This window comes from Stegostoma tigrinum, chromosome 13, assembly GCF_030684315.1.
Source record: "Stegostoma tigrinum isolate sSteTig4 chromosome 13, sSteTig4.hap1, whole genome shotgun sequence".
NCBI classification, from domain to species: domain Eukaryota; kingdom Metazoa; phylum Chordata; class Chondrichthyes; order Orectolobiformes; family Stegostomatidae; genus Stegostoma; species Stegostoma tigrinum.
The window spans coordinates 45,581,488-45,604,608 of NC_081366.1; the positions used below are offsets into that span (position 1 = coordinate 45,581,488).

General features: G+C 38.8%; 1 protein-coding gene across 2 annotated transcripts in view; it reads right to left on the reverse strand.

The window, feature by feature from the left end:
• Positions 1 to 23,121, reverse strand: part of cdhr2 (cadherin related family member 2) — a 132,379-nt gene that overhangs the window by 8,261 nt on the left and 100,997 nt on the right. For both annotated transcript variants that reach the window (XM_048542990.2, XM_048542988.2), the window contains 9 exons: positions 22,805 to 22,962; positions 17,800 to 17,902; positions 15,664 to 15,752; positions 15,487 to 15,570; positions 15,055 to 15,132; positions 12,272 to 12,332; positions 6,849 to 6,970; positions 3,080 to 3,193; positions 224 to 301 (listed from right to left, as the gene is read on the reverse strand). In XM_048542990.2, coding sequence (XP_048398947.2) covers positions 224 to 301; positions 3,080 to 3,193; positions 6,849 to 6,970; positions 12,272 to 12,332; positions 15,055 to 15,132; positions 15,487 to 15,570; positions 15,664 to 15,752; positions 17,800 to 17,902; positions 22,805 to 22,962 — 887 coding nt within the window. The remainder of the gene's footprint in view (positions 1 to 223; positions 302 to 3,079; positions 3,194 to 6,848; positions 6,971 to 12,271; positions 12,333 to 15,054; positions 15,133 to 15,486; positions 15,571 to 15,663; positions 15,753 to 17,799; positions 17,903 to 22,804; positions 22,963 to 23,121) is intronic.

Genomic DNA, 23,121 nt, shown 5'->3' on the forward strand with positions numbered 1-23,121 from the left:
ATTTTCTTCACACATCCTGCCAGGCCTGATTAATTTTTCCATCAATTTCTGTTTTTGTTTCTCTAATGCACAGTTAACCACCGTTGCTTGTTCTACTTTCTTAAACTTGAACACATTCAAAACTCTGCTGCCCATGTCCTAGTTTCTGGCCAAGTAACAGCTAAACATTTAGTTTTCTTTTTAGTTTCATAAAAATTGTAAAAACTGTGATTTTCTATTTTACCTTGCACGGTCTGAATTAGCATCTTCAAAACCAAGGTCTGTGGCAGTGTCAATAACAGTATTCCACACTGGATTAGCACTAGAAAAATGAGAACAAAAAATAATGCAATAGAATTGCAATACAAAATTGAGTCTATCTGCTTAATTTCTTCCAGATTTTTATTTTGCCATTAAACATCAACAAATACATTCCTGCCACTCCTCTGCCACAAATCCATTCTGTTGGCAAAATTGCTCACAGCAGCTTTACTAAAATTGTGATACTTATTCCTATTAGTTTGAAGACTCGCTTGAAGAATTGGGCACTGAACTCCTTGGTCGATAAGCTGACATGAAACTGATGCAGCATAGATTCATTATATTGTCACTGGATTTTAGAATTATGTTACGAGGGAAGGCTGCAAAAACTGAATTGTATTCCCTTGTGTTTAGGACATTAAGATGTTACAACAGTTTCATTGGGTAATTACAGAGAATCTATTTCTTCTCATGAGGGAATCAAGCACAATTTGATTTGAGTTCAAAAGCAATGAGGTCTTTTTGCAGTTATACAGGACCTTGGTGAGACCATACCTGGAATAGTTATTCACAGTTTTGGTCTCCCTACGGAAGAGAGGATATACCTGCCATAGAGACAGTCTAGCAAAGGTTCACTAGGCTGATACTAAAGATGGCAGGACTGTTGTATGAGGAGATACTAGTTTGACTTGGGCTGTATTCACTCAAGTTTAGAAGAATGAGAGACGATCTGATTGAAGCAAAAATTTTAACATGGCTAAACAGGCCAGATGCATGAAGGATTTTCTCTCTGGTTGGTGTCACTAGAATCAAAAGTCACAGTCTTGGAATATGGAGTAGGCCATTTCGGACTAGATGAGGAAACATTTCTCATAATAATTCATGAGGTTGTCAACCTAGGGAAATCTCTGCCACAGAAGGCTGTGGAGGATGGGTCACTGAGAATATTCAAGAAAGATCTTAATACATTATTAGACATTAAAGGAATCATGGGTGTAGAGAAAAAGTGGGAATATGGCATTGAGATAAAGGATCAGCCATGATCATCTTGAATGGCGAATCAGACCTGAAGAGCTAAATGGACTACCCCTACTCCGAGTTTCTATGTTTCTCTGTAAAATGACATCTCAGATTTAGAGATAAACCATTGACAAACTGGATCAAGATAAACGTGAAGCAAAAATTTGGAACCCTCCCTCCCAAGGGACCGTTGATGATGAGACAACTGGCTTTCAGGACTGATAGCAATAGATTTTTGTTAAGTAAGGTTGTTAAAGAATATGGAACAGATACAGGAAATGCGAGTTTAGCCATAAGCTAATTAAACTGCATGCTGTCTAGGATCTGAAAGGCTTTATCCTGTTCTTAATTTTCCTGGGATTAAATGTTACAGAGCAAGTATTGAAGAATATTTACAAAATTTCTAACAGTAAACGTAAAGCAGTTTTCTCGACTTTAACTCACATCTACATTTTCAATAAACTGGGTAACACAATGAAATTCTGTTCATTTGCTTGCATGACTGATGAAGTGTTACAGAGTTGTTCATATTGCATAATTCATTTTAACACAAAATACCAACATCCAGTCTGAAATTATTGCCTTTATGTCATAAAGCATGATCAAGCATCTAGCATTTACACACTGTATTAAACACTGATGAAATATGGCATGTGAATTTGGACAAATAAAGCAAGTCAATATTTATTAATAACCCTAATCTCTAGTGAATACTGAAAGGTAATTGGATAATGAGAGTTTTGTAGCCTGTCTTGTTCTTGTCCAATCTTTTTCCCATATCATGCACAATCATTCAAATGCTTCATCCCTTTAACCGCAAGCTCCTGTTGCTTTTAGTTCACTTAGAATTCAAGTAATCACAACGGAAGCTTGCAATGATGAATGCTCATTTTATTTCATACTTGCTATAGTGATTTGTTGAAAAGAATTGGGTTTAAGCTGTTCCTGTTAGACATCACTTGACTCTCATGCAGAAATTCTGCAGCCCCAGGTATACTTACATATAACAACAATTAGTTCCCCACTCTTTACAGATAAATACAAGTATAAATATCACACATACTCATCTACTTTTATAAAGTAACTTTTAGTTTGGTCTGGATAGGGGTTTCACTCACACTTTGAAAATTAGGCAAGTGCTGCAAAATTAGGTGTTGCACAATACTATGATCATTATGTATGCTTGATTGTAAAATCTACCTCAATAGCTTCCTCTCTAATCCTGACATGAATACATGTGTATGCTTTCATGTGGTGGGCATCACTGGCAAAGTGATGGAATGAATGGCTTTTTAGATGATTTACTTGCCAAATCTGGAGTCACACGTGCAGCAGATAGGATATGTTGGCAGATTCCCTCCCTAAAGGATATTAGTGAACCAGATGGATTTTTACGACAATCACTTATTCTAGATTTTTCATTTCCAACTTTATTAAGAAACTTGAAATTCTACCAGCTAGTGTGTGTATATTTGAAACCATGCCCCCAAGCATTAGGTTGGTGATTTAGATTACCAAACCAATGACTTTAGCACTAGCCACCAACTTCTCCATTACCCTGTTGCCTAACAGTAGTAACTAGAAATTCGGGTCAGATATAAAGTTTGAGCTATCAACACCACCAAATATTTAGTCCTGAAGGAAGAAAAAGGGCGAATACTGGATAAAAGTAACATACACAATTACTCTTGCAAATACTTGTACACTCTCTCAGAAAATGCAGCATTCAAAAAGAGGTGACTTATGAACTATGGATAAAATATAAATTTTCCTCTTTTCTTTGTGAAAGCTATTTTTATTGAAGTTTTTCTTTACTCACCCTTCCAAAGCATATTTGTTTGTACCAGGAACAATAGGCCCACTCTGCAGTGCATCACCTGTAATAGTTTTAGCTGTGTTCATCGCAGTTATTGATCTTATCTTTCGTTTGTAACTGTAAAGTGAATAATCAGACAGCATCGTTTTTATGTGAGTAGCAGAGAAGAGATCATATGTATGTTATTAATATTTCAACTTCTATCTTCCATGAGTGAAAGATACATTGACATGCCAAGGAACAGTATAAAATGAGATCTTAAGCAATCACTATCAGTTTTGGTCACTCAGGGATGAGGGAAATATTTAAGTCCTAGAAGTGAGGCTGAAAGGAGGCAGGAGGTTGGTTTTGAACTGCAAGGGCATACTGGAAAAACTGTAGCACTTGAATATTGAGTGAAAGTGACTGAGAGCAACCCTATTGATACAAAATAGTGGAAATTAAAAACTCATAACACTAATATAAATTTTTTAAAATGTTAAACAAAATCAATTCATAATCCAACTAAACAGGGGTAGCAGCAACACAATGAAAAATGGAATGCCCTCATAACAACTTTATGAGGAAAGAGATCACATGCATCCCTGTATTAAAAGAGCACTTGGTAATACAAAACTGGTTAACAGGTCAGAGGTAGTATGAACTGCCAATGTTGGAGTCACAGATAAAATAGTGTGGAGCTGGAGGAACACAGCAGGCCAGGCAGTATCAGAGGAGAAGGAAAGTTGACGACTCAGGTCAGGACCCTTCTTCAGATAAAAAAATGTCATATTTGGCACCGGCAAGCTGAGCTAAATAGCCTCCTTCTGTTCTGTATATTTCTGCATTCAAGGACAAATTGGATAAGCACAAGTGCAAAGCTGGTTAACAAACCCAGTCGAAGGCAATGGAAACTGCTATCTTAACTGCCAACTATACACTGGAGAAGAGCATAGTCAAAATCTATTGGTATTTTTCAGGCATCAGATAGCCTTTGTGCTTTTGAAGGATTGCTCAGGTTAGATTTGAATTGATTCCTGTGATTTATGAGGATTTAAATGGCTATTTTGCACCATCTTTACTATAGACATAATGCTAAATTATCAAAATTACAATATAGGTTGCTGAGATTGAAAGTCTCAAAGTGGATGCGGATCTTGTCCGAGTTGGAATAGTGGACCATAAGACAGATCAGGTTGCCATCCCTGATGATATTCACTGGAGACTCCTCAATGATACCCAGACTGACCGGTATGGCATCTACTCTGAAATAAATTCCATGGATTAACAAGGTACTCATACAAGTATATGTGCCTATATCAGCCAGAACAAGTCAGAACAAGGCAAATAAAGATTTACTAATTTAATTTTAGTTGTAAATAATTTGCTAGAAAGCATCCTTTAGAGATGTACCATACAATCACCTTGATAAAGTAGTCATTATCAATGGCTCTCAGCATGCCTTCTGGAAAAGTAGACATCATCATGCCATTCTGGTTGAATCTTTCAAATGAGTTAATACCTTGGCAGATATTGGAATTTCACTTGATATTTGTATTGCTTATTTTTATTTACAAAATATTTTTCCAAAAGTGTCACATATAAGACTACTAAATAAAGTTGTGCCTGCCTTACTGAAAATAGTGACTCATTGCAGGAATTGACAATGTGGAGGCTTATCGGGAACATTTTTAATGCAGTCATTTTTCATATTTTTAATCATTTGCCTGGATGAAAGTGAACTGTCCTTAAATTTGCATATAACACTAAGATGTGCCATGGATCGTGGATAAGAAAAATAATACTAAAGAGATCAAAGTACAATAGTCCCATAACTGGTAAGTGTTTCTTAATGAAAATAAATTTAATGTTGTATATTTATCTCACATGTATGCATTCCCCATGCAAAGCGTCTGGATATTTCAGAGGTTAATTAGATGGCTGAATAAAGAGCTCATAAGTTATTTTCACTCTGGATGGATCATAACAATAAATGATTCATTAAGCTTCTGATCTGTAATGCTCTTATAAGCAAGCACTCAAAGATTTTATGCAAAGAATAGTCACTTGGATGAGATACTGAGTTCATTGAATGACCTTGGAAGAATACATCGGCAAGAATTTAATAAACATAAAATGAAAACTGTTGTTTTAAACATCTTGTATGTCCTTGATTCAATGCAATGGCCAAATACCTTCCATAAAATAGATTTGAATTGAAATTATTCTGCAAGGAATTGTTTCCTAAAGGAGCAACTGTTTTTGAAAATAGTCCAGTCGCCCAGATGTAGGGAGCTCAGAGTGCAGGATTCCAAGACTAATCAGGAGAATTTTGGAATCTGAATTGAGCCTTCTTTCTGTGACCTACTCGGATAGGTGTATTTGTTGTAGTCAGAATACCTTCAGATCATCCAACCCATAATTCTAACTGTTGTGAACAGATTGTTCTGCGTTTTTGGGTGTTAGTATATGAATAATAATTAATCATTGCAAAGTGACACTTTCAAAACTGCACCTGTGTCAGCCTGTATGTATTCAGAAGATAGCATTCTGTAAGTGTATTTTCACAGTTGGAAGTCAGGAAGTTATCACCTACCATTTCCTAAATGATCATTTTTAAAGTAGCATTGTACAGTGGAAGTGGCAATGTAATTTTACATTTCACTGTGTGTACGGAACACTGTATACACTATTAAATCCTTGTAGGGAAACCAGGCATACAAAGAACAGAAATATTAGTGATACATGCCCCTGCTCATTATGTGAGAAGGCGGTTGAAATCATCTGGGGATCTCTCCCAGCGATATCCCAAATAGATCTTCAGCTTTTTATTTTAATTTTCTCTTCTGATTAGCCAAAAGGGTCACAAAAACAATTTAGGCTCAAATGAAGTAATGCAATATAACATCATTTTTGTCAAAAGCCTGCACATAGAAACCACTGTGGTTTTCTTTCCAGGCCAACCTAGTGGGCAGAAGAGACCAAAACAGATTTTCACACTTATTTACATTTTTTGTGAGACAGTATTAGTCTTTTGTGTGACACATTAGAAAAATATTTTGAAAATATAAATATCAAGTGCATTTCCAATATCCACCAATTCACTAACTCCCACAAAAGGCTCAAATATAAAAACTTTTCACATGTAATTGTCACTCAATATTCACCAGAGACAACTAGTGACGGTTGAACCTGACAGTCACCACACCTCAGGCAAAGGAGAATCCTTCATGGTAACCTCAGCTGAATTAGACTGGTGCTGTCGGCATCACTTTGCCCCACAAAAATACTGTCCAGGCAACTGAGCAAACAGACCTCCAACATTCATGACTTGAGATTAGTAGTATTGTGACTGCCATATAACAATAGCCTTACTACTTCTCAATTCTAATCGAGAGGTCAATGACATTTTTAAGTGGATGCCATAGCATGACCACGTTTCAGATGAGATCCCTTTTAATATGCAAATGTCTTAGAAACCCCATTATCAATTTGGTTTGGAAATTGTCAGTGTTTGTCCTATAATGAGACCAGTACCACGGCTAATGGAGCCAAGGAGTAAACATAAGTTTTGAACTTCTGTGCACCTGTAGACGCATAAATGAGTTAAGTGTAAAACTCTTTCCATTACAGCTGGCATTAGTCAGCAAAAATCAGGGATCCATTCTGAAACCTGCTCAACTACTTATTCACCAAACTCAAAGAGCTATTGTTGAGCCCATAAATTAAGCCTTTTCTTAGGAATACCACGGTTGTTTTTCATTAATGTGCTATGTGATGCTTGTGTAATTACCTTTCTCGACTGCAAACCAGAGCAGTTATCATGATGGCTAACAAAATAACGAAACCTGCCACCAGCCCGCCGATAATTGCCACAAATAATCTTCCATTACTACTAGATTCAGTTGTTTCTTTCTGAAAGATACAAAATTTAGGAATCAGGAACGTGATGTTAAAAATGGAATTAATTGGATTTATATCAAATGAACCAAAAAAAATCACATGGTATATTTAAATACTATGGAAGAATACATGGAGATGTTCAGAGATAAGTCTGAATAATGATTTCAATGGGTTAACCAACAACATAATGAAATGTCCCCAGGTAATTCACAGGGACAGTAACACTTAGCTGCATATACATATTTAGATTACGTTATTGGTTTGGGTAGATTTTGGCAGTATTAAAGGGGAAACTGGCAAGTGATGGTTGTATGAGAAACTTCAGCTCAGTGTTGATGAACATTGCAATATATTAGAGATGGTGAGAGTTACCTGAATGCTGTGTTTTACAGCATTTAGATTAACTACCTCGAGTTTGATGAGTGGTTCAGGCCGGGGATGTGTGACTATGAGTGTGGCAGGTAAGGGATCCAGAAAGTAATGCTGAAGGAGCCTCAGCCCTGAGCTAGGCTGATAAGTTTGACATTCTTGCTCCTTGTGTAGTTGACAACAGGAGTGAGGGTTGATGGGGGTTGGGGGGTGGGGGGGTGGTGGTGGTGGTGCTGTAGGGAGGATGAGTAAACTGACCAGACACTAGGGTACAGGGATCCATTCAAAAGAGGGGAGAAAAGAGAAATTTAGTTGTAATCAGGGATAGTATCATCAGAGTGCCTGGGTTCAATATATTTCATCTGGGCTGCAGAGGAACTTGGAGTGGGAGGGAAAATTCCAGTTGTCATCATCTATTTAGGTAGCATTGATATTGGTAGAAATAAGAAAGAGTTTCTGCTGAGGGAAAATGAGCAGCTACAGGTTAAATTAAAAAGCAGAACCAAAATTGTAATAATCTCCAAATTACTACCTTAACCACGAGTTCAGGTTCAACATGACTAAAGATGTGTGGTTCCGAGATTGGTGTTGGAGAAACATGTTTGAATTCATGGGACATTGGCACCAAAACGAGGGAAGGAGGAAGGTGTTCTGATGGAATGGACTCCACCTGAGTCATGCTGGGCAGAGTTCGGGCGATTGCATAACTAGGGCTGTGGATAGGACTTTAAACTAAATAGGTGGGAGTATATTTATTTGCATGGAAACGTATAAAAGCAAAGGTAAAGGAGAAGTTGGTTAGGGATGGGGTTGATTGCTACTAGAAAATGAAAGGAAGGGACCGAATGTGTGAATGTCATATTGTTCCAAGAAACCATGAAAATATAGGGAAATTCAATCATAGGACTAAAGGTTTTAATGTACAAGGCATTTGGAATAAGTAGACAAACTGATGGTGTAAGTTGTGGTAAATCAAGGCCACAAAGACTTTAAATAGTTAAAGTGAGGAGGGCTCAGGAGAGGCGATGAAGATTTTCAGAACAAGTAAATGACAGAGAGTATGGAAAGGGTCTAACTTCAAGAACAGCAGTTCTGAGAAATGGACACCCGCACCCGAAACGTTAACTCTGTTTTCTCCTCCACAGATGCTGCCAGACCTGCTGAGCTTTTCCAGCAACTTTGTTTTTGTTCCGGCAGTTAAGGGAACAGCTGAGAAGGAGAGTGCTCAACGCAGGACTGAGGATGTTGTACTTAAATAAGGGCAGTATAAAAAACAAGGTAAATCAGGTTGTAGTGCAGATTGAAATTGATGGGTACAATGTTGTGGGCATCACAGACGTGACTGCAAGGAGATCAGGGCTGGAAACCAAACAGCCAAGAATAGAAATCCTACCAAATGGGCAGGCAGATGGCAGAAGGAGCAGAATAGTTAGTAATAAATGAAGTTGAATTGATAGCAAGAAGAAATATAGAGTTGGAAGGTATAGTATCTGTGTGTGTAGAGTTGAGGAACTGCAAAGGTATAACAACTCTGATGGGAGTTGTGTATAGGCCTCCTAGCAGTAGTCAGAATATGGGGCAGAAAATAAATCAGAAGATAGGAAAGGCATGTATGAAAGGCAGTATTACGATAACCATGGTGGGCTTCAATATGCAGGTAGACTAGGAAATCAGGTTGGTAGCAGATCCCAATAAAAGTAATTTCTGGGATGTCTATGAGATTTGTTTTTGGAGCAGCTTATGGTAGACTCCACAATCTGTATTTGGTAATGTATAATAAGGCAGATTGATTAGGGAGCTTATGATGAAGGAAACCTAGGGGCAGTGACCATAATAGGATAGAACTCACACTGCAGTTTCAGAGACAGAAGCTGGAAGCAGATGCAATGGTATTACAATTGAGTAAAGGTGACTACAAAGACACGATGGAGAAGCTGGACAGAGTTGGTTGGAAGGGGAATCTAACAGGGAAGACAGTGGAGCAGCAATGGCAGGGTTTGTGAGGTAGTTTTTGAAGCACAACAGAACGTCATCCCAAGGAAGAAAAAATATACAAAGGGGAGAAGAAGTTAACTATGACTGATAAGGGAAGTCAGGGACAATATAAAAGCATAAGAAAAAGTATACAATGTGGTGAAGATTAGTGAAAAGCTAGATGATTAGGATGCCTTTAAAAAACTAGTAGGGGACAACTAAAAAAAATTAATAAGGGAGCAAGATGAAATATGAGGGTAAACTAGTTAGCAATAAAAAAGAAGACAGCAGGAAGTTTTAAAATATCCAAAAGTTAAGAAAGAGGCAAGAGTGGACATTGGACTGCTGGAAAATGAGGCTGCGGAAGTAGTAATGGGGAACAAAAAAAATGGCCATTACTAAGGAAAAGGTGCTAGGGGAAGCTCAAAGGCCTGAATGTGGATAAACTACCTAGACTAAATGAATACCCAGGGTTCTGAAGGAGATAGTTTTGGAGATTGTTAAGGCATTGGTGGTGATCTTTCAAGAATCATTGGAGTCAGGGAGGTTCCAGAGGACTGGAAAATAGTTAATGGTACACCTGTGTTTAAGAACAGAGGGAAATTATAAACCAGTTGCCTGATCTTAATCAACAGAAAGATTTTAAGGGTACATTATTAAGGATGAATCATAGGATTCCTACAGTGTGAAAACAGGCTAATTGGCCCAACAAGTCCACACCACCTCTCTGAAGGGCATCTCACCCAGCCCCATTCTCCTATCCTTTTCTCTATAACCCTGCATATCCCATGGCTAATTCACCTAACTTAAACAGCCCTTGACGGGCAATTTAACATGGCCAATCCGCCTAACCTGCACATCTTTGCTCTATGGTAGGAAACCGGAGCACCCGGTGGAAACCCATGCATACACGGGGAGAATGTGAAAACTCCACACAGTCACCCAAGGGTGGAATCAAACCTGGGTCCCTGGCATTGTGAGGCAGCAGTGCTAACCACTGTGCCACCACATGATTGCATGTACTTGGTGGTAAAATAGGGCTGAGTCAGCAAAGCTTAATCAAAGGATGTCTTTGATGTGCTAATAAGTAAACTAGATCAAGGACAGCCAGTGGGCATGATCTATTTGGATTTCCAAAGGCATTTGACAAGATGTTGCATAGGAGGGTGCTAATTAGGATAAGAAGCCATGATGTATGGAGCAAGGTACTGGCATGGATAAAGGATTGCCTGAATGCAGAAGGCAGAGAGTGTGGATAAAGGGGTCTTTTTCAGGATGGAAGCAAGTGACTAGTAGGATTCCCCAGAGGTCAGTGTTGGGACCATAACTATTCACATTACATAATAATTATTTGGACGAAGGAACTAAGGGCATTGTTCTTAGGTTTGCAGATAATACAAAGGTAGGTGTTGGGACAGGTGGTGCTGAAGAGATGTGAAGGTTGTAAGAGGAGCCGGACAGTCTAAGAGCATGGGAAAAGAAGTGGCAGATGGAATACAGTATGAAAAATTCTGAAGTCATGCAATTTTGAGGAAGAATTGAAGCATTGACTATTTACTAAATGGGGAAAATCTTCAGAAATCTGAAGCACCAAGTATCTTTGGAGTCCTAGATTCCCTTTAGGTTAACACGCAGGTTCACTTGGCAGTTAGAAAGGCAAATGCAAAGTTAGCTTTCATTTCAAGAGGGCTAGATTACAAGAGCAAGAATGTACTGCTGAGGTTGTATCAGGTTCTGTCAGACCACATTTGGAATATTGTGAGCAGTTCTGAGCCCCTTATCTAATTATGTGCTAGCATTGGAGCATGTCCAGAGGAGGTTAACAAGAATGATCCTGGGGATAGAGTGCATGTCATATGAGGAGCGTTTGAGGACTCTGGCTTTGTACTTGACAGAGTTCAGAAGAATGAGGGGGATCTCTTTGAAAGTTAAATAATACTGACCGGCCAGGATAGCATGGGCACGTACTGGATGTTTCCACAAGTAAGAGATACTAGGAGACAAGGGCACAACATTAGAGTGAAGGTATAACGCTTTAGAACTGAGATGGGATGAATTTCTTGAGCCAGAGGTTGATGAATCTGTGGAACTCATTGCGACAGAATGCTGTGGAGACCGTGCTATTGAATACAATTGAGAGATAGATATGTTCTTGATTATTAAGGAATAAAAGCTAATGAGGAGAGGACAGGAGAATGGGCTTGAGAAATATATCTGCTATAATCAAATGGCAGGGCAGACTTGATGGACCAAATGGCCTAATTCTTGTCCTATATCTTATGGTTTTAATGTAGAAAGGCAGAGAGATATAGAGGGGGAATTCCTTACCTTAGGGCTTATGCGACCAAAGGCTTGGCCACTAATAGTGAAGCAAATGAGTCAAGGATGGCTAAGAGATCAGAAAGAGAGGAACGTGGATGTCTCAGAGGTTGGCAAAAGTGGAGGAGCTCACAGAGATAGGGAAGAGAGAAATCTCTGAAGAATTTGAAAATAAAACTAAGAATAATAAAATCAAGATTGTGATTGACTGGCAACAAATGTATTTCAGACAATGTGGGAGTTGAAAGTAACTTGGTGTGAAGCAAGACATGGGAAGCAGAGTTTTGGATAACCTTGGGTTTACAGGAGGTCGAATGCGAGTGACCAGACAGGAGTATGTTGAAATAGGTAGGTCACATGGAAGCAAAGACATGAATGAGAGTTTTTTGCAGCAGATGACCTAGGAAGGGGAGAAAGTCAAGTGATGTTGGTGAGGTGGAAACAGGCAGTCATAACAGAAGTGTGAATATCTGATCAAAAGTTCATCATAGAAACAAATACGGCACCGAGGTCACAAACAGATTGATTTAGTCTAAAGATGTAGCCACAGTAGAATCAGTAGGAAGGGAGTTTAGAGTGAAAACAAAAGCAATGCCTTTAGTCTTCATAGTAGGAAATAGCTGGTCATCCTTATTAGATGTCAGTACTTACAATATTCAAAAGACCAAGGTCTATCAGGTTCTTTACAGCCTCGGGGTTAAACTGAAGTATGCTGAAAAGGAGCAAATTATAGGCAGGATGAGCAAAATGTGGAATTCAACTGGAAGATACAAAATGGCACAAAAGCAATATGCTGTGGTTACTGGAAATCTAAAATTCGGAACAAAAAGTACAGCAAAAGCTCCACAAGTCAGGTAACATCTGTGCAGAGAAACAGTTAATGGCTAAATGTTATTTTTGGGGAATTTTATGGATGATTTCCATCTGTAGGTCATGGGAGTTTTTTTCTCAAGCAATTTTATGCTGCTAACTTTTTAATTATGCACCGGAGCTCAACAGCACCTTCCTGTTGAATCTTACAGTCACACAGGTGGAATTGCTCACTGCTGCTGGGACCTTCTGCATTGACACCATAGGTGCAGTATTCAAACCTCAGCTGCGTAGCATCTCAAACACTGCAAACCAGGAAATGCCATTCTAAGGTTACTCCTTGACTGCAGGAGTTTAGATCTCATCCATTCGGTATACAATTGCTTTGTCTTGTCAATCACTTGCCACCTCTGCTGTTTCGGTCTTGCTTTTTAGCTTCATCAGGTGATCAGCTCATTTTTAGGTATGCCTGGTGCTGGCATACCCTCCTGAATCAAGTTGATCACTGGCCTGCTGTTAATGGCAGGGTGGGGGATATGGAGGGCCACGAAGTTGCGGAAATGAATTGCAGTACAATTCTGCTGTTGCTGATGGTCCACAGCAACTGGATGGCCAGTCTCGAGTTGCTATCTGTGTTCAAAATCTATCCCATTCAGGCCACACAACAAAATAATCGATTCGTCAATGTGAAAATGAGATTTCAGTTCCAGTGGTCACTTTTACTGATAGTACCATTAAAAAGCTATATCCGTGGCAGCTCGATTGGTGCAAATGGGTTCAGGTTTCTTTTTAATCTCTAGTTGGTTTCCTTCACCAGCTGCTACAGATCTAATTGTGCTGCGGTGATCTTTAGGTCCTAATCAATTCTGTCAACTGAACTGCCAAGTCACTGTTGATGAGGACTCTGAAGTCTTTCAGCCAGAGTTCTACTGAGATATGAACAGTTATTGAAGAAGTCTGAGTTGGTGAGGCTTTCATGGCATTTCAAGACTAGATGCCTAAATGTGAAGAACTGGAAGCTGTTGCAAAGGAGACAGGGTTTTTATGAGATTTATTTATTTACATATGGTTGGTATGTTACCAATTTTGGTGCCCAGCCCCCGTATTATAGGGTTAAGCACAAGGGTGAATGGCAAGATTGTGTACTGGATATCCATCTTATGTTGCAATTATCTCACCACAAAAAGAGCCAGCAGGGGCATGTAATATCCATCCCCGTGACATATTTTGCCCTCACAGACAGAAAAATGACTTTAAATTGTGTCATAAAGATGTGATACCTGAATTATATCAATGACTGAACATTTAGCTAGATCTTAGACTTTTTATAAACAACACTTTGCAAAATAAAGGAAATTGGCTGAAACAAAAAATAAGTGGTTGAACTAAAAGGAACACAAACTCTTGCCTGTAGTCACAGGGTCAATAATACTTTCAAAAAGAGATCATATGACTCAGCTTGAAGTTTCAGTAAAGCTATTGGATTAGACACAAACAGCCAGAGAGATAGCTTGCTTGTGTCAACAGCATTCATCCTCTCTCTTTTTTCTTTGAAACCATCAAAGTTCGTAGGTTGCAAACTCATTGGAATACCTCCTCAACTCAAGTGGAGGGTATGTAAGGCAGTTGTTGCAACCTGAGAATTTTTAAAGCAGAATCCAGAATCTATCACCATTGTCTCCAGAATTCAGCCAGCCACACCTGATCCTTACAGGACACACCCCACTGTCAAGTGCTTGTAAGCAAAATTACTTTGGCTACAGCTCAACACTTAAACAATCTAGGAATGATCGTTTTCACTGAATTTAACTGTTATTTTGCCGAAGTGTGTATGTGTGAATTTGTTTAAAAAAAACTGCATGCATTTTGCTCATCATCCTTAAATCTTCATTTGTGTACTTTTTTTGTAATAAACTACTTCTTTAATTGTTGCTAAAGGAATATGGCTGACATTTTTGATATTAAGCTAGATACGATCAGATTATTTATATACATTATATACATATATTTCTAAAATTGGTAACATCACTTCCCTCTTTAAGTTCAAGCTTTTCTTTTATGACCAGTGAAGGAATGGGACAATGAATCAGCTCACCTCTCCCAACTGGATCATAGCAGAAAATCAAGAAATCAAAATTCTTCTCAATACCGGCACAATTGTGGACACAGTTCTGCCAATTGCATATAACATAGAAACTAAACCATAAATGCCACTTTCTTATATAGAGGATAAAGTGAGATACAGTATAGATTTTGTTAAGTCATTCTTTGTATGTCATTACCATAATTAATAAACATTTAAATATTAATAATGGAGACAATTTTATCAATGCTACTATCACAACTAAAATGTAAAATGTACTAAATGTTTAATGGAGAGGATCTTCTCCCCTGGCAATTTTGTTTAATTAACTTACATAAGTTGTATTTTCCAGCATCAGTTCACAAACTGATGTTGTTTCCACCATGTCATTTTATGAATGTCCTGCATAGAGTAACAATATAGTTTGCCAACAAGCCCCGAGTCAGAATGCATGAATTACTAGCTAGTCTCTGTCTCTTCCCTTTCATACAGAATATTTTTCTAACTTTTAGTGCATAAAAGGAAGAATTTAAAAAAGTACCTATTGATGTTGTCAGGAGGAATGGCTGTTCCATTGTTATATACAAAATACAGCTCCATTGTAGCTTTAGCCATGTTTCTGAAAGAAAATTATTTCTTCCAATTAAACTAATAAAACAAGTTCAAAATTATGTTGTCACATTATTTAATTGCAAAATATCACTTAATTTGCTTATAACGTTTTAAAAGTGAATACTAGGTACGCTGCATTATCTGAAATCTCAACTAGTAGAAATTTTCACAAATACACTTAATGTGTGATTGTCAAGCATATACTGAAAGTCTTAAAACAAAATTTGACTATCTAGCTTCTTTTATTAACATTTTTTCTGGGTTCCAATCTATACCATAATCAGTTTGTTGCTACCGATGCTACCCTTTAGATAAATAATGTACCTTTTGCTGAAAAAGCATGGGAATATTTATGCCATACCTGTCTAATGGTTGTACATTCTTATTGGTGACAGCAGTTACACTTGCCACGTATGGATTTGAATATGTGGCTTCCCGAAGCAAGCTATAAACAGAATCAAATTTATCTTTAAAGATTTGTAGGAAATAGATTACAGTGTAGCAAGCATTTGTTTTGATGAAAGGATTGGCAACTTACGCAATTATTTCATTCATATTTTGCTGAACTTCTTCAGGGGCCACACTAAACTCTAATCGTGCCTTGTAACTCTCATCCACTGTAATTAACTGTAAAAATATGTTACAATAGGTAAACAAATACAATAATTATGATTTGTTTACACAAATTTTCATTATGCTCCATTCGCATCCCACCCTTATGTCCTTTTCCTGATCTCATAAAACAGCTTGACAATATTGTCACCAACCTCACTACCATGGTTTTGTATATTTATCAATGAAAGACATATGTATATATATATATGATATTCAGGCAACTCCATGCAGGCCACTGTTGAAAGCCTGACAAATTCCTGCCAGTTTTAAACCGGTTACAATTCTTAGATAAGTCATGCAGAGTGGAGGAAATGGAAGATGAATTAATATTCCTCCATATTGAACAACACTTGGAGGAAGCATTGAGGTTGGCAAGGGTGCAAAATATACTCTGGGTGGGGGATTTCAATATCCACCACCGAAAGTAGCTAGGTAGCAACACTACCAATTAAACTGGTCAGGTCCTATAGGACATAGCTTCTAGACTGAGTGCGCATCAGGTGGTGAGGGAATCAACAATAGGACAAAATGTACTCGACCTCATCATTATCCATCCATCACCTGCAGATGCATCTATCCACAACAGTATTGGTAAGAGTGATCACTACACAGTCCTTGTGGAAAAGAAGTCCCACATTCACATTGAGAATAACCTCCATTATGTTGTGTGGCACTATCAGTGCACAAAATGGAGCAGACTTTGAACACACCTAGCAACACAAGACCAGACAGCCAAGAGGAGTTTTGGGTCATCAACAGCAGCTAAAGTGTACTCCAGCACAATCTTCAACTTCATGGCCTGGTATATGCCCCATCAAGCCAGGGGATCAACACTGGTTCAATGGAGAGTGCAGCAGGGGATGCCACAAGCAGCACCAGGCATACCTAAAAATAAGGTATCATCTTGGTGAAGCAACCAAACAGGACTACTCGCATGCCAATTAACATACGTAACAAGTGATAGAGAGAATTAAATAATTCCACAAACAATAGATCAAATCTAAATTCTGCAGTCTTGCAACATCTAGTCATGAATGATGGTGGACAATTAAACAACTCATTGCAGAAGGAGCCTCCACAAATATCCTAATCATCAATGATGGGACAGCCCCACATATCAGTGCAAAAGGTAAGACAGAAGAATCCACGAAAATAAGGCTGAGACATTTGCAGCTCTCTTCAGCCAGAAGTGCTGAGTAAATGAACCATCTTGGCCCCTTCCAGTGGTCCCCAGCATTACAGATACCAGTTTTCAGTCAATTCGATTCACTCCGCGTGATATCAAGAAATGGTTGGAGGCACTGGATATTGCAAAGGCCATGGATCTCAACAACATTCCAGCAATAGTACTAATGACATGTGCTCCAGAACCTGCTGCACCCCTAGCTTCCCTGTTCCAATATAACTACAGCACTGGCATCTATTCGACAATATGGAAAATTGCCCGGGTATGTTCCATTCACAAAAAGTAGGACAAATCCAATCAATGTCGCTCTTTGCCTGAGGCACCTCAAGTTTAACTCACTACCAGCCATCTCTCTACTGGGAGAGCTGGACTACAGCCAGAGTACCCACTTAATGGAGCGCTGTAGAGCCAACTGGCTGATTTTGAAATGGCTCCCTTTCAATAACTAGCAGATACAAAAATAAAGAACACCATCCCACAATTAATGCTGTGGCTGTTCGATGCTCTAAAGTGCAAAAGTTCAGCTGAAATGAACAAAAGCAATACTCAAAAAGGCCTCTTGGTGCCTTGTAACTTTGAAGTTACGTTTTAATGCACTGGTTGTAATTTTTGATGTATAATATAGGAGGTTGGGGAGATGAATGGAGTAATGTATATCTATGAGTTATTTAACTGGGATCAATACCTTAGAAACTAGAATTATAGAAATTGCAGGTCACCCAAATTGAGGATGACAGAGGGAGGCCATCTTAATGGCTATTTTTCTTGTTTGGGCCAAGGTGACTAACACCTGATGTCAGTTCAACAATGAGAATATTAATTAAAAGTTGAATGGGATTCTATAATAAACTGAATAATCTTAATAATACTTACATCCAGATCATTGCTTGCATATAAAGTGGGTTTGCCTCCATCTCTTGCTTCTACAGTTACCTTGTACTGTCCTTTCAATGTTTTATCCAGTGATGATTTAATCCTAAGAATCAAAGGACTACTTTAAAATCATTAGGCAAGGTAGGTTAAAATCATTTTTAATGAGAATATATTTTATAGTGCTATACATTACTGTGTGTTCAGAGAAAGGCATCCATTCAAAAGTCACTAAATAAATGATTCAACTGATTGGCAAATTAAAATAAAAATTGGAACAATCCTAGAGCTGTGTCTTTAGAAATAATCCTGGAAGCAATAACAAAACTGTGAATTTCCACATACTTCATATTTATTCAAGCCATTACCTGGTGACATCATATCAAGGTCAATTGCCACACTATGGAAGGGTGGGATAATGACAACAAAAGAGACATTTAATCCTGTCAAGTCAGGAGCATACAGGTGGACTCATTCGTAACTCTGCAAACTGCCTTGGGGGAGAAAGTGACCCCAGCCAATTGGGTTTTCATTCCAGGGTGAGTGTTAACAGTTGTACGCATTGGCCTGCTAGCCCTGGAGGGGGCTGGGTAAAAAGGCAGTCTGAAGTATGGCTGGCCTTGGCACCCCTATGGTATTTTATTCGAGATATATGAAGACACAATAAAACAAAAATTGGCTCTCCAGCTCACACGCCATTTTTACCCAACCTCTCTCCCATATTTGCCAACCTAAGCCACTTTACAAAAGCATGCCCCCGTCTATCTTTTATGGCCACTCCAACCTTCCAAGCCACCCCATTCCCCCTCACACTACATTTTTTCCCCGATGGCCTCCATGGCACTCACCCAGTATCCACCATGAGTAAACCTCAGGATACATGGTGAGGACAAAGAAGATAAAGTTCTAAGAGTCCAGTGGTGAATTCACTATTTGTAAAAGAATCACTGATAAAAAAAATTCACTACATTTTACTATTTAATCCCTCATAAAAATAAATTATAGAGACTTAAATATGTACAGCATGGAAACACTTTCAAGATGCTGTAGGGAGGATAGAAAAGGGGGCGAGAGAGGAGGGGGAGTAGCATTTTTGCTTAGCGATAACATTATGGTTGTAATCAGGGAAGATATTCCAGAAGGTACATCCACAGAGTAATAGAGTCATAGACACATACAGCACGGAAACAGACCCTTCAGTCCAACCAGTCCAAGCTGAGCAGAACCCAAACTAAGCTAGTCCACCTACCTACTCCTGGATAATATCCCTCAAAGCCTTTCCTATTCATGTACTTATCCAACTGCCTTTTGAACGTTATAATCGTACCAGTATCCACCACTTCCTTGGGAGGTTTTATTTCACACGCGAACCACCCTCTATGCAAACAATTTGCCACCTATGTCTTTTTCAAAATCTCTCTCCTCTCTCCTTAAAAATGTGCCCCATATTCTTGAAATCTCCCATCCTAAGGAAAAGACAACAAGCATTAATCTATCTATGTCCCTCATTATTTTATAAACTTCCATCAGGTTGCCTTTCAGCTTCCAGTGAAACAAGTCCCAGCTAATAAGGCCTTATTTAGTACTCAAACCTTCCAGACCTGGCAATATCCTGGTAAACCTCTTCTGAACACTCTCCAGCTCGATAATATCTTTCCAATAATTGGGCAACCAGAACTGGACACAATATTCCAGAAAAGGCCTCACGAATGTCCTGTATAACCTCAAGATGACTTCCCAACTCCTCTGCTCAAAGGACTGAGCAATGGCGGCAAGCGTGCCAAATGCCTTTTTAACCATCCTGCCTCTATGTGGTGCAGACTTCAAAGAATTATGTACCTGCACCCCAAGGTCCCTCAGTTCTACAACACTGCCAAAGCTGTACTATCAATTGTATAAGCGCTACCCTTGATAATTGTACCAAAGTGCAATTCCTCACATTCATCCAGATAGAACTCTATCTGCCATTTTTTAGCCCAACAGTCTGTCTTGTTTAGTTTGAGGATTATGTTTGGCATGGACTGATTGAACTGAAGAATCTGTTTCCATGCTGTATGACTCTATGACTATATGGACTTTCAAAAGTTCATTGGGGACAGATATTCACAGGTAAAGGGATGGCTGGAAAGTGGGAAGCCTCCAAAAATAAGATAACACGAGTCCAGAAACAATATGTTCCAGTCAGGATGAAGAGCAAGACTGGTAGGTGCAGGGAATGCTGGATGACTGGATAAATTGACGAACTGGTCAAGAAAAAAAAGGAAGCATATGTCAGGTATAGACAGCAGGGATCAAATGAATCCCTAGAAGAGGATAATGACAGTAGAAGTATACTTAAGAGGGAAATCAGAAGTGCAGAAAAGGGATATGAGGCAGCTTTGGCAAATGGAGTTAAGGAGAATCCAAAGATATTCTACAAAAAACATTAAGGACAAGATTAGCTCGGGAGAGAATAGGGGCTCTTAAAGATCACTGAGGCCGCCTATCTGTGAGTGAGACACTAAACATACTTTTTTTGCATAGAAAGTGGGACATAACACCAGCATTTCATCGGAGGCTCACTGATGATGTTACCAAGAATGGTGACGACACGTCTGAAAACTAACCTTCCAGCTCAGCGAGCAAACTCACATCCAGAAGCTCAACCTGAGCTACAAATCTTCTCAAAACTCGCTAATACTTTTGTGCATCAGTGTTTACTGTAGAGAAGGATATAGAAGCTAGAGAATGTGGGGAATAAAAAGTGTCATCTTAAGAAGTATCCACAATACAGAGGAGGAGATGCTGGATGTTTAAAATGCATAATGGTAGATAAATCCCTAAGACCTGATCAAGTGCACCCTAGTACTTTGTAGAAAGATAGGGAAGTAATTGCTGGGTGCCTCTTCCTGAGATATTTGTATCATTTTGCCAAAACAGTGTACTGGTCTAAGAAAAGGCAAGCAAAATTAAGAGAAAGGAAATCCAAGTTGCAGGCAACAGATGTTGCAGAAAAATGTGTGATGATTGCTGAGGTTGAAATAAGGTGGTTACAAGAATGATGTTGCTCTATGCAAGCCTATACTGCTTTTCTCATAGTTCTGTACTATAGCAATCCTACAAGAAGGACAAGCCACACTTCAGATCACAGCAGATCAATACTCTGTTTACATGAGTCAGTCTATTCTGCCTGATAACTACGTATATCATCACATTAGATAGATAACTTTGTATTGCGATTTCTGTTGACTCACATTCTGAGAAGTAAGTTTCCTACCATCAGTATTAGATACATATACCTGGATCTGGAAAATGTATGCTGGCATCTTAGATTCAGCCAATTGGGTTACACTTACCCTTGAATATCCAGGCATTCCTTTTCTCATATAGCGTCATGAAAGAATGACAGATGGATCATAAATAGAGTATTTTCATGAAGCATCTGAAATAACAGCTCACTGGTCATTGACAAAAACTTACTGACGCTATTGTCCAGTGTCTTTAAGAAGGTGAAGTGCCATTCTACACAAATGGTCTGGAAAATAAAGTGTCGTACTATTTCTTGCATATGATATTGACCAGGTGGCAAAAGGTGGTCAAGAGCATTTCTTGAAATGACCAAACATCCATGGGTATCCAGTTATGATTTTGTCTGTTCAGCTAAATAGGAAAAATGAAAAGATTTCCAATAGGAAGCCTATTGGAAGATAGCTAGATAGGTAGTGAAAATAATTTGTTTTATACAACCAGAGATTACGATTTGGAATGTTTGTTGGAATTCATTCAACAGAGAAAAACAGAATTAGATATATATTTAAAAGGAATTATTTGCAGATCCAGGGAACAACTGAAAAACACTTTCAAAGATTTGACACAGATACAGTGGGCTAAATAGCAGCCTTCTGTAGTGTACCATTCTGTAATTCTACAATGTTGCTGAGAACAGAAACTGAACACAACACACTACTAGAACAAAGGATCACGAGAAACATAATGACTGCTGGAGAAAGCACAAAACATCAAAGGCAAAACTCAATTGTATCCTCAAGGGCTGGGTGAGAAGCAGGCAAAATCAGGACAAAAGTTAACAAGTTTGTTGTCGGGGGAGGTGGAGGGGTGAAGTGTTGGATGGGGGAGCGGTGCTCATGGAGATCCATCACCATCCCAAGGAATTCTTTCAGCAATAGAGAAAGTGGAGCCTTTCATTATAAGAATAGTTGAAGCCCTGGATTATCAAATAAAGGAGTCTCCTCCCTCCTAGCATTTACCAGCCATGGGCGGGACGCTCTGCCAAGACTGAGACTGCCAGGTAAAACCCAGCGACTTCCACGTGGATTACCACGGAGATAGCACCCTCCTACCCTGGTGGCAAGAATCACTCCTACGGAAACACCCTCTCTACCTGTTCATGCCAAAAGTAGGTCTCTACCCTTAAAGAGGCAAAAGCCCTGACAAAAGATGGTTAATTCTCTAATTGCTATTGAATTAATTAGGACTCCCAGAAACAGCAGAGTCAGTGATGCCCATAACTTTCCAATTTGACTTCAAGGTCACTGCCCCCTGACTAAACTCAGCCCTAATGATGACATTATCTAATAAGCTTGCCCATTTCATTATCAAAGTTTTTTGCTATCGCCTTCCAATACTGAAATTACAATTTGTGTTTGTCTACAATAATGAGCATTCGCCTGAATTAGGACTGAAAGGAAGTATTCACCTTCCTGAGATTTACCATTTTCATCACAGCAGATGCCACCCAGCAGAAACATATTAGTGTAGAAACCAGGCAGCATTCCAGTAGGACACCTGGCAATTTCCCCTCCTGGCTGCCTATTGTGCATTAATTCAGTTGCAGCACAGCCAAGTGCAGAAGATCTAGTGTGGACTTTTTTTAGCAACAGAAGACTGCCCTAGCTGTGTCACTAATAATTTCCTTTATTGTCAGTACAGTTGTCTTACTGCAGTTTTGCAATCTGCATTGTTGTCTTTAGATCACTCATGATATGAATAATACATAAATTTACGTTACTTGATAGTTGCTGTGTATTCACCATCGACAAATGTAGATCTTGAAGCTTCAAATACATCAGGCAATACTTTGTTTGGTTTCCCATCCGAGAAAATGAATAAAACTTTGACAACAAAAAACTCAATTGCTGCATTTTTTCCAGTGTCATTGTCGCTTGCCTGTCAAGAAAAGCTTTGCATTAATGAATATCTTATTTGTTATCAACTGTTGTGTGCTTACATTTAGTTTAATGTGACTTCAGTAGCCAATATAATAAAGCATTAGCATGTTCACTGCCAAAGTTCAGGTTCAGATCTCTACATCAGTCAGCTCTAGGA